Raw genomic sequence first — 13,102 nt, forward strand, 5'->3', positions numbered from 1 at the left:
TAACTACATTCATCAAATGTTTATTTCTGCCAGTGGCTTTGCCTGCTCTACTTATGACATTTAACTTCTTCCAGTCTGATTCTGTGTCATTGGCAAGCTTGCATTTTATGATTTGTCCAGGTTTGGGAAGTTTGACTTTCCTGGTGGTGGTGTCGCATTTATTGGTTATGTCTTGAGTCTCCATAGTAGGGCGTTGTTCAGTGTTGTCTGCCATTTCTAAATTTTCTTCTAAAATGTTCTCTTCGAAGTTTGACACTCTTGGGGATCCTTCAGACTCTTGTTGGGTGCTCAATTCCTCGTTGTTGCCCTCATTGTGAGTCTGGTATGTTTCGGGGTAGAAAGTTAAACGAGACGGATGTACTCTAACATAGGTGCCGCCATGCTTGACAAGCACCTGTTTGTTTTCACACCCTATGACTGTCCCAGGGCCAAGCCACCTATCACACAAGTTCCTTTTGTAAAGAACAGCATCTCCATTTTTATAGGATTGGGTGATACCTGTTCTAACTTGGTGGCGGAGAGTTCGTCTAAGCTTTTCTGAAGATTCACTCGCTATGAAGTGTTTCCTGGCAGCATGCATAGCGTTAAGATTATTTGCCACAATTTCACTGGTAGAGACACCTTCTGGTGCAGGGAGTTTGTCATTAAGAAAACCAGGTAGGTTGGGATTTCTGCCAAAAACGAGTTGGTTGGGACTATATCCATGGACACTTTGAAGTGTGTTTTTGGCACTTACTGCCCACGCGAGAGCCACCTCGAAACTGCAGTTTGTTTCTTCTAGGGTTTTCTTCACCATTTCCCCTAAAATCCCATTGTGCCTTTCATTTAGCCCATTACTCCATGGGCTTTCAGCAGCAGTGGTACGAACGACGATATTCATATTTTGTGCCATGTCCCTAAACGCCTGGTTATTGAATTCTCTGCCATTGTCAGTGAGAATAAATCCAGGGGTACCAAAATAAGTAATCCAATTTTTGAAAATAGTATTAATAATATCGGAGCTCTCTTTACTCGGAATTTTAGCTGCAACACTGTACCTAGTACCATGATCAATAAGGTGTAATACTTTGTTACCATTAATTTCTTTTATGTCCATGGCAATGCTCTCATTAAAATATGTTCCCAGTGAAAACCCCACGACAGGTCTGGGTTCAACCCTTTTGTATCTCATGCAAATTTCACAAGAATTGGGAATTTCCTGAAGTATCTTAATGAATTGCTTGTCTTTCATTCCGGTGCTCCTGACTAAGTCACATAGCTTTTTACCGCTAGGGTGACTAAATTGTCTATGAAGTTTGGTGGCGATTTTTATTTTTTCTTGCCTATTTTTGTTGGAAATTTCTTTGGTAAACAAAATATGTTTGAACTTACCTCGGTCTGGTGTAGGTCTTGTTATGGGAATGTGGTAGTGCCCTGAAGAAGTACATTGCAGTGGGATTTTTTTTCCAAACATGGTGACACTGTCGTTCTCGAAATTGAGGCTTGTGCTGGCTCTTTTCATCGACTTTTTGCTCAGTAAAAGCGGTATTTCGGCATCCACCACGTCAGTGATAATACTGACTTCAATGCCAGCAATGACACATGGTAAAGTTGCTGTGTGAGTAGATTTAATGGTGTTCCCATCACCAAATTCGTAGTTTTTCCTTCCATCTCGAACTTTTATTTTTTGTTTTTCTGGCAGGGTTTCTAGAAAACACTCGAACCATTTTCTTCCACAAACTGTCCCAGACGCACCACTATCCAAGACAGCGGATCCGAGCGTTTCTCCCAAAAACGTGCTGGTGCTGCCATATTCTTCACGCTCGTTCATGAGGACGATGTTGGAAACGAGCAAGTGGCCTCCTTTGTCGGTCTTGTCAATTTCATCATACGGACAGTCGCGAATCCAGTGGTATTTACACCCACACTTGAAACAAACACCGCTGCTGCTGCTGTCGCTTTCAACCTTGTGGTTTGAATTTCTTTTGATGTTGTTGTTGTTGTTGTTGTAGTGGGTTGAATTTTGGTTGCGACCCCTACCCCATCTGCCAGCCCCACGACTGGTGAGACTGGCTGTTTTATCACCGTGGCGGCGGCCTCGACCACGACTACTGGTGTAATAGGTGTTTTCAGTTTCGTCAGTGGTGAAAATAATGTCGGATTCGGTTTTCATAGCAACCAGAGGAGTTTTCGGTGGTGAATGAGTTTCAAAGTCATTAAGAATTTTTTTTAATTGTTTAGACATTTCTCCAAGTGTTAGTTCTCGAACGGTGGCTTTTATTAAGCGTTCGTTTTCGGGGGTGAGGTTGGCGCTTTTGAGAGCTCTGAACGCTAGGACCGGCTCTGGAAGAATTATGTTGAATTCTTTCAATTTGGCAATGTGGCGTTCAAATTCAATTAGAAATGTATCTATTGCCATGCCGCTCTTTCTTCGGTGACTTTCGAATGCCTCGTACGCCCTAAATGTTGCCTGGTTTGCGTCTTCTACTAAAAAGAGGGTGTCCAACTTTTGATATACTATCTCCATTCCGTTTTCGGCATTGAGTAAAGTGATATCCAATTCAAGCAGCGCCTCTCTCTCGCTTTTCCTTCCAAGGACAAAAGCACGACGGGGGCCCGTTTTCTTTCATCTAAAGTAGTGGCTAGTTCCCATATGCGCATTTCTTTCTTCCAGGAATTATATTTTTCCGTGTTTAACGTTGGTAGGGGAATGTATTTAGAGGCCATGTTTTTTTGTTTGTTAGTTTTGATACGCTCTGCTACCAATGTAGAAGCAAATAAACACAGATAACGGGAGTAGGGTTGAGGAGGGTTTATTCAACACGTGCGTACAGGTCGCGCCATATTTTTCGAAAAGTCCCGTTTACACCGTCGCCGGTAGGGAAGTTAACTCTCTGTTGTGAAGAGTGTTCAAGGGACACAACTGGGTATAGTTAACAGCTACAATGTTACTTATTTTACAAGTACTTTAATGGATTGTGCTCTGATGAACTGATTGCACTTGCACCCTCCAAACGTACCTACCCCCGACAAACCTGTTTAGCAGCAAAATCCTAACCCTTCACTCTAGAGGTTTCTAGATGCCAGAAAAACATTCTACTCAGCTTCTTCCTTCAGACTGCTAGACTTTGGAATTCCCTCTCTGCTTCCTACTTCCCTGACTGTACTGATATGCAAATTTTTAAATGTAATGTGAATAAAGAAACGTAACATGCGACCGCAGGTGAGATTGAACTCACTACGCAAGTTTGCATTGTAATCTGAATCTTTTCTGTAGCTGAATACTTGATGCTCTGCCAGGGCTATCAAGGGTATTTTTTATCATGTCACCCTCACTAGATGGGTTGCCTACTACGACGTAAGAGAGGCCCATCTACCCTCGAGAGAAGGATAGACCATGCCAGTTTTCCAAACTGGTATTTTACCTCATGGTACATACGGCACCTCGCCTTCTCAAATAGTCACCCATCTGGTACTGGCCAGGCTTAATGTTGCTTAACTTCGGTGATCTGGTGAGAACCGGTGTGTCGACGTGATTGTGCCGTATATAGTGAATGTAATGTGAATAAACATCTCATTTATCTTCTTATACAGTCCCCTGTAGACATGATCTCAGATAGTAGCTCCTTATTTCCATGTGGTAATATGCTTTGTTTGGAATGAATAAGAAAAAAAAGCAAAAACAAGCCAAAAAATATTACGATTAGTCATACTTGAACATTAGCAAACTAATAAAAAATCTAAACCTTGTCATAAAGAGGCCACATTAATTCCTAGAAATCATTCTTATATTGTTGCAGGATAAAACACAGGGAGTGTTGTTCTCATTGCCTTTAAAATCAGTATTACTGACAATTCAACATTTGACACCTTTGCTTGCTAATTTAGGTTTTTTACTAGTGATTTTACAAGTTTGGATTTTTGGGTCTTATAAATTCACGTTTATTTATTATCTAATCCTCCATGGTCGGGTCCATACAATTCAGCGATTGCAAGAGATTAAATGACTTACTAACAAAATAATTTTCCAACAAGGGACTAAAAAATTAAAAATTTTTAAGATTATTTTTTTATATAGTTTTAAAGGTTATGGTTATGTTGCAGGTTTTTAAGATTATTTTTTTATATAGTTTTAAAGGTTATGGTTATGTTGCAGGTTTTTAAGATTATTTTTTTTATATAGTTTTAAAGGTTATGGTTATGTTGCAGGTTTAGTCAAAAACACATGAGGTCTGGTCGTCTTTTATTACATTTTTTTTTTTTAATTACATTTTGACCCCAAACAAGGAATATTGCCACTTTGTTGTAGGGGGCTACTATCAGGGACACGGACCTCAGGGGTACTGTGTAGGGAGTTGGGTTCCAATATTTTTCCCGATTCCGATACAATTACCGATTCTGTACTAAATTCCCAATTCTGATACAATTACCGATTCCGATTCTAAAGAATCTAAATATTAAACTATAAAAGTGTTATTTTGTCCCAATCACTGTAAAAACACATCTTAAATGTGCCTATATTTTCCCAAACGTAAAAACACAAGTACAAGCAGTGGAACATGTTTCTTAAATCAAAATCAAATACAAAAGATAATTAAAGGAATCGGTTTTGGCATTGGAAAATACACTCAAATTTTTCTGATTCCCTATTCCGATACTCCAAATAGCTCCGATTTTTCCAATTTCCTATTCTGATTAATCATTCCAACACTAGTTTTTACCCACAAGTGCAGACCTTCACAGAAACAGAAAATAGATACTGTCACATTGAAAAATAATTAGTTTCAAATTCATGATGAAGTTGTCAGTAATCATGAACTAAATAATGACCCTTCTGTTTTATTTATTTATTTATTTACTTAATGTCTGAAACATAAAATTGACAATTTGGAGAACGCATACTGTCTTCAAGATGCATGTTGTGTATTTCGTAGAAATATACACACCCATTCGACAGCATCAACTCTCATCGACAAGCAAGACTCTGAGGCATGGTATATCGTAGACACAGGTTTATTAGTCATCGACAAAGTTAAAACTGAAAGGAATAAAATAAACATTGCTTTAGAAACACGTAAATACAAAATGAAAACGTCGTAGACTTAGTAAACTTACAGAATAGAAAGCATTTGGGCATAAAAAATACTTGTAGAAAGGAAAAAGGTGCAAATTATGCTATATACCAGCTGAATTCTGAGAGGTTAGATGGAGGTTCCACACATGGCGAGAAGGTAAACAAAATTCGTTTATATAAAAGAAATAATATTAAAAAATAATATAAAAGAAATAATATTAAAAAATAATATAAAAGAAATAATATTAAAAAATAATATAAAAGAAATAATATTAAAAAATAATATTATTTAATTAATTGGAATTCATTATTGAAATTTATTCATTTATTTTTTGCAGACTATTATCCTCATCTTTTTTAGTTGTTGTTTCACAACGTTTCGGCCAACTATTCCTCTGGCCTTCGTCAGGTGGTAACCACGACAGGATAGAAACTCCAAACCTCCTAACTGCATTATCAATTACTGCCATCCATAGTTGTTGTCGTCTCACCATATTTTGACCAAGTAAGCCTCTGGCTAGCTTCGGGTAGGATTGAAACCACTATCTTCAGACAATGCTCACCTGGAACCATAGAGATTCAACATCTCTATCCACTATGCCACGGGCCCCGAAGGGCAATCAAGTTTGGATTTTTGGGTCTTACAAATCTACGTTTATTTATTATCTAATCCTCCATGGTCGGGTCCATACAATTCAGCGATTGCAAGAGATTAAATGACTTACTAACAAAATAATTTTCCAACAAGGGACTAAATAATTAAAAATTTTTCAGATTATTTTTTTATATAGTTTTAAAGGTTATGGTTATGTTGCAGGTTTAGTTAAAAGCATATGAGGCCTGGTCGTCTTTTATTACATTTTTTTTTTTTTTTAAATTACATTTTGATCCCAAACAAGGAATATTGCCACTTTGTTGTAGGGGGCTACTATCAGAGACACGGACCTCAGGGGTACTGTGTAGGGAGTTGGGCAGCAAGATGTTGGTTCATGTTACACTTGAACTTCTGCATGTCAGTACAGTTGGGGAAGCAGGGACCCGGCAGGGAATTCCAAAGTCCTGGGGAAGAAACTACTGGAGTAGAAGGCTCTCTTACATCTAGGGATCTCTACTCTCGAGGGGTGGGATTTAGCTGCTTGTCGGGTTTGTCGGGGATATTTACGTCGAGGAGGCACAAGTGCTTGCAGTTCGTCAGAGCATTCACCGTTAAAGTACTTGTAGAAAAGGCAGAGGGATACAACATTTCATCGATGGGACAGGGGCTGAAGTTTAGATGACAGTTCAGGACCTATCAGATTGGTGACTCTCTTTTGAACCTTGTCTAGGAGCGAGAGACTAGTGGTAGATGCACCTGCCCAAATATGACAACAATACTCCATACACGGGAAAATGGTGGCCTAATAGAGGTATAGGATACTTTCGGGCGTTAGTATGTTTCTAGCATGGTAGAGAGAACCTACCTTCTTCGCAGCAGTCCTGGCGATACTCTCAATGTAATTGTTCCAACTCATGTTTCCTGAGAGCGTTAGGCCAAGGATTTTAAAGGATGTACTTTCAGATAAAGAGTCATTGGCCATTGCTATCGGTGGTAGAGGTTTCTTGTAATTATTGAAGGAAACGAGTTTAGTCTTGGCAGCATTGAATGTGACCATCCATTTATGTCCCCATTCCACTACAGATCGGAAGTCATCCTCTAGTGCTTCTGCCATTTTTTTAGATATGTATTCATTTGTTTTCCTGTCATGTCTGTTATAGAGTGTGGTGTCGTCAGCATATATACCCATCTCACCGGCAATTTTGTCAGGGAGGTCATTTATGAATATTAGGAATAACAGAGTCTGATTCTAGTTTGAATTCTCTAGTCATGGGAAGGGTGTTTCGAACATAAACTCGAAGTCTGTGCATTTGTCTGCCTGAGTCCTAACGGCAAAGTGGGAGATAACCAAACATGTTAAAGTCATTAGAGGGGATGGAGGGGTGTAAGTTATTTTCACTTAGTCCTAAGATAGATATCTGAGGAGTTTGGTAGAAAAAAATGATTCTACGTTGTCTAAGTTCGTTCTAAGTCCACGGATATTTGTGAATGCAGGCTTCAAGAGAGGAGGCAAATTGGTTTTGTTTGAGTGTGCATCTGGTTTAATCATATTTTTGTTTAAGCTGTCATTTCATTTAATAGTTTCAGTTTTAGAGAGAAAAGTGTTGGGCTAAGTGGATGTGAAAACACGCAACACAAGTAGACCATCAGTTGACTCTTCATCAACAGGATTGTGGCCTTGGGAAAGCCCACCAAAGATGGGTGCAGAGGCCCTTTTCATCCATGAGATTACACTACACTCATCTCAATGTTATACAACTGATGATAGAACAGCCACTCTTAGCACTACCAAAGAGTTAGGACTCCTGTACTATCAGTCAAAATGCAGCAACTAGACAAACTGTCAAACTGGTACCCTCAAACTCATCAGACAAGAGTGGCCCAATCTAATCATGCGAGCATATGTCACAATGGAGCACCCCCAAGATGTCCAGTTTTAGGGGAATGGAATGAAGCGGAAGCTACTGACAGTGTTCATTGCCCTGGTCAGAAAACAAGGCCAAGCACTGGGTGTCTCTGCTGATTCCCTGTGATCACATCCCTGTGCCTGGCTAATATGCAAGTAAGAAGTATGAAAGTATAGCGATAGGCAAAGCCTATCTATTCCTTAACCAAATTAATGGTTTGCAAACCTAAAATGCTTGAGTCACCATCTCTAGGGAGGTTGTCAACCAGAACTAAGGAAGCCTCCTTTATATTCTTATTTACTGAAGATTGAACCTTCAACATTATTCATAGCGCAATGGATAAAGCACTAAGTTAAATTAGTTCTAAGTGATAGCTTTCTAGAAGTTGAAGGAGGATGGAAAAACCGATGAGGGAGAGAGAGAGAGCATTATCTAAACCTTCACAGGGAAGCTGTAGAGCCTACTGGAATCCTCAGGAGGTTTATTACCAATGAACTTTCAGAGAAGACTAACAATCATCAATGGTAAATGGCTGTTGCGGGGATGTAAAACGATTTACAACATTTATCAAAAGAGGTAGAGATTGCTGGAAATTTGGGGTGACATTTTGTCGCTCAGATTCCAGTGAACATTATTTGTTTTTTATCACACTGATATTAACTCGTGTGAAACTCCTAGTGATATTATTATTATTATTATTATTATTATTATTATTATTATTATTATAATAAATAATAATAATAATAATAATAATAATAATACCAGTATATACTACTACTACTACTACTACTACTACTACTACTAAACGTAACAATAATAATGGTAAAAGTTAAGAAGAATGAAGTTTTTTTACCATTCGAGAACGAAGTGATGATAGTGATGATGAATCTTTGTTCATCATCACCAGCATCGTCATCATCGTTATAAGGGATGCAAGCGAGGAGCGGACGTTCTACATAATATCCATCTCGGCGAAGAAGCGGGCGCAGAGTCTCGCGAGTTGCCGAACGATGCGTAGTAACGCTCCATTAGGTTCGTCATTGTCCGGGGCGCGTGCGCATCGGCTATTCGATTGAACGCGCGCACCTCAGAACGCTGGAAAGAGAGAAAGTGAGAGGGAGAGCAAGCAAGCAAGTCAAACCAGACGACTGTGGAAGCGCTGCTAAGATGGCGGCTTCCATGGGACAGTGCTGGATAATCCTAGTAGTGGCATTGTTACCGTTTTTGGTTTACGGGAGCGAACCCAGGGCGACGTTGGAAGGCGTAGTCTATGCCCTGGAGAAACTGGTCGGATATTACAAAAACAACTACAGACAGATTAACGTAGACGGCCTGTACGGACTTCGTGCACTTGAAGGTAGGTAAACCCTTTTTTTTTCTTGGTATATTTGTGTGTGTATGTGTATGTGTGTGTGTATATATATATATATATATATATATATATATTATTCCAAACTATATCACACAGTAAAAAGTGATTGAAAAACGACCCAGAAATGGGGGATCAGATTAATACATATTTTACATTATAAATCTATCCCCCAGTTTGTAACCAGTGTCATGTTTGGTGTTGATATTATTGTTCGTGCCGATTTCGAATATTTCTGTTTTGTTTTATTTGATTTCTTTCCTTTTTTTCTCTCCCTCGCAACTACAATTCAAATATATACACATATACATAAAATATCTAAGTAAAAATATGTGTAAATTTGTCTGAACGACTTGTGTTTATCTTTATTTTTGGCTTGATAGGTATATCTTCATTGTTTATATATAATTAATTCTTAAAAAATATCTGTGGTTACCTTTTTAGGTTTCCGTTTTTTTTTTTTTTTTTTTTTTTTTTTAAATTATATATATATGTATATAGTTATTTGAATAAACAAATAGATATGTTTTAATAAATTTAGTTTCATTTTTAATAAAAGCGATTTCTTAGTCTTCTTACCGTTGTTTTATTTTCTATATAAATTTAAAACTATAATCGACGCTGAATTAATTTTGTTCAATTTTAAAAATGTTTGTTATTATTTTTTATTTTTATTTTAGTTTTTATAACTTTTTAAGTATATAGTCACTGTGTGTGTGTGCATAGATGTATGTATATACATATATATATATGTGTGTGTGTGTGTATATATATTTGGTGCTTATGCACTTAATGAATCACGCTATTTTTAAATAGTATTTTCGAGTTAAATTACAGCTTTACGATAACTTTTATTCAATTAAATTGTTTGGTGAAAGTACAGAATAGTAAAAAAAAAAAAAAAAACACCTCCCTCTCCCCATGTTAAGAATAGCTTTCTACATAACGTTATTATTTCAGCATGGTTCAATAAATACATAAGTACCGCTCTACATTCGTATCGAGCACTTTTTAAGAAATATTGGTTTTAGTTCCGGTTGACTAATATATATATATATATTTGTGTGTGTGCGCACACGCGCGTCCGTCATCGGTCGGACTGAGACATGGTTTTGTTCAATCTTCTTTGGTCTACCCTCCTAGACCTTGCCTTCTCTCTGAGAAGCGCAAGCGGTCAGTTTATAATCGCCTGCGGCGTCCCTGCCGGGTAATGCCGACGAGCGCGTTGGCTTTGTCAAAACAACACGAGATCTTGTCTCACCTGGCTAGAAAGTAAATAAATGAACATAGATCTACTTAAAATGGTATGGGTGGGGAAATTATAATATTTAATGTATCGATTTTCAGTATTTACTTTGACAGTGCTAGTGCTCATTACGAGAGTAGAGCTGAGTAGTAAAGTTATGAAAATACATAGCAATTATGCTAGGCAGAATCTTCCGCGTTTCATCGAAAGGAATCGGCAGTCTAAAATTTGAACCTGACGATTTCTTTACGGGGATAAAACCACGGCCACCGAGAGTAAGTAGCCATGATAAAACGCTGAAAATTTTGTGCATATGATTGAAAACGTCAAAATACACACACACACACACACACACACACACAGAGTAGTAATTACTCTGGGGTTATCTTCAAGTTTCATCACCCGGTGTTTACAAAGGGTTTGCGCGGAGCTATCATCTGCAAAATGAAATGTTTATTTGGGTTTGTATTACTGTACACATAGATTCGAAAAAGTTGTCAAAAAACAAATATATAACAAATAAATGTTATCAAAGGCAAGATAAGTTACTTTTCTGCCAAACTGGATATATTTTTTGTGTTTTTATTCAATATAACATATTTATTCAGCTCGAAAAACATAGTGTTTACCGATGTATTCGAAAATTCAAGATGGCGTCTCACACCCTCTTTAACACCGTAAGTTTGGAAAAAGGTGTTATAAATAAGAAACTATACGAAATACTATTAAAAACCCGCCGAATATATGTCAACCTATGTCACGGTAACATATATTGAGCGAGTTTTTAACAATATTTTATCCGGTTTTTTATTTATAACATCTTTTCCCAAACTTACCGTGTTAAAGAGAGAATCAGACGCCATCTTGAATGTTCCAATACATCGGTAAACACTGTATGGTTTTCGAGCTGAATAAACATGTTAAATTGAATAAAAACACGAAAAATATATCCAGTTTGATAGAAAAGTAACTTATCTTGCCTTTGATAACATTTATTTGTTATATATTTGTTTTTTTTTGACAACTTTTTCGAATCTGTGTACAGTAATACAAACCCATAAACCAATTTTTATTTATTTAAAAAAAAATACAGTTTGGAAAAAAAAAATGAAAAAAAAATCGTTAGATGACGGCTCTGAGCAAAACCTTTGTAAACACCGGGTGACGAAACTTGAAGCTAACCCCAGACTACTTATCACTGTGTATGTTAGGTATCTTTTGGCGTTTTAAATCATATGGTGCTTCTACAGAATTTGAACCGAACCAAACCAAAAACTTAGGGTTAAAAAAATATTTCTCTTCAAACTTTGTAGAAGTACCTATCAATTATTTTTCAAATCAAGAGCATACACAGTTTACTACAGCTTTTTATTTGAAAGTCGATTTGAAAAATTATTTAAGTCGACAAAATACACTCGTCGTGTACGGACACGCACCGCACAGCTCTATTCAAATGAATATCGAGTTACTGAGATTTGCCAGTTCAGTTGGTACTTCTACACTTTATCGCCGAAACTGGAGACGCCATTTTATTTCGCGCACCTGCTGTTAAAATCCAAGGGAGAAATCAGTATTTTAAACTATGGCCGAAGCATGAAATAACAAAAAAATTAAACTGGAGAACGATTGCTCCCGGAAAAAATAAATTAACCTAAAATTAAATGAAAAACTTTCCCGTTTTCATTAATTAAATCGAAACATTTCCAATTAAACAATTGTGGATATATGTTCTCTTTCACTTTTTTCATAGTTCTTTCCGGAAGTTTATCTAGTTTACTTTTTTTGTTATTTATTTCTAACTTCGGCAATAGTTTAAAATACTGATTTCTCCCTTGGATTTTAACAAGTGTGCGAAATAAAATGGCGTCTCCAGTTTCGGCGATGAAGTGCAGAAGCACCGTTCAGTTTTCCATATAATCTAAATTTCAAGTATATAGGCCTGAGTTTGTGCATTTATGCACCTCCAAAGTCACCACAGAATTACACCTCTATAGGTGAAACGTCAAAAGATGTAACTTTATTATAAATTAATCAATATAACTTTTGTACCATTTCAAAGAAGGGCAAAATAAACCAGTAATAATTTAAAAAAAAAAAAAAAAAAAATTTTTTTTTTTCATCGTACGAAAATAATGAAATTGCAAGACGAAAATCGTGTTTACATAATTGGCGCTTTAAAATAACGTTCCCATGTAGTAAGCATTTCGAACGTGAAAACCTACCGGTGTTTAATAAATCTAGCAAAAATCAACTAATATTCAGATTTTCGTGAAATTTTCGATACTTATCCATTTCAGAAGGAAATTACATATAAAATGCAGTTTCCTAAAAATATATGAGGGGAATTTTTTTTTTTTTTTTTTTTTTCGAAATTTGAATAAAATATATTTAAATCTATCGAAATTTCTATTTCTTATGAAACACAAGAGTTCAACTAAGTAAAAAATATTCATTTTTGTTTTTTAAATTTAAATATACATATTGAACAAAAACTTACCTTGAAGTTGCAATTAAAAAAAATTATATAAATATCATAATGTTTTTTTTTTAATTGTTTTTTTTCTAATTAATATATACTATAATCAGTTGAATTGCTAAGAAAAAGAAACTTCCTAAAAATTAATTCATTTTTAAAAGATTAAAACGATTAAAATTCCATTATTTCAAAATGTTCCGTTACAACATAGATTTTTAATTAATTCTGTTTAATTTTTTTTTTAAATATTAAGTTTTCATATAAACACGGCTGTTGTCAGCTATTTTATCGCCAGATTAAAACCAATTTGAAAATATTATTGCACAAATATTAAGTATTTTGTAGGCTCCCTTCATATTTTGTTTGTTTCTTTCTACCGAACAAAAGTATGGAAGCCGAACATGAACATTCAGTAAAATCGTATTTCATATTTAATATACAAATGTTTGTAATAGT

General features: G+C 36.3%; 1 protein-coding gene across 2 annotated transcripts in view; it reads left to right on the plus strand.

The window, feature by feature from the left end:
* The first annotated feature begins 8,418 nt into the window (after positions 1–8,418).
* LOC145260413 (uncharacterized) overlaps positions 8,419–13,102 on the plus strand; it is a 317,452-nt gene continuing 312,768 nt past the window's right edge. For both annotated transcript variants that reach the window (XR_013864289.1, XM_080118394.1), the window contains exon 1: positions 8,419–8,912. Coding sequence is in view for 1 of the 2 variants with exons in the window: in XM_080118394.1 (XP_079974520.1) it covers positions 8,723–8,912 (190 nt within the window). In the remaining variant the exon portion in view is untranslated. The remainder of the gene's footprint in view (positions 8,913–13,102) is intronic.

The sequence above is a fragment of the Euprymna scolopes genome, chromosome 36 (assembly GCF_053919585.1).
Source record: "Euprymna scolopes isolate OS-2025 chromosome 36, ASM5391958v1, whole genome shotgun sequence".
In the NCBI taxonomy this organism is placed as follows: Eukaryota; Metazoa; Mollusca; class Cephalopoda; order Sepiida; family Sepiolidae; genus Euprymna; species Euprymna scolopes.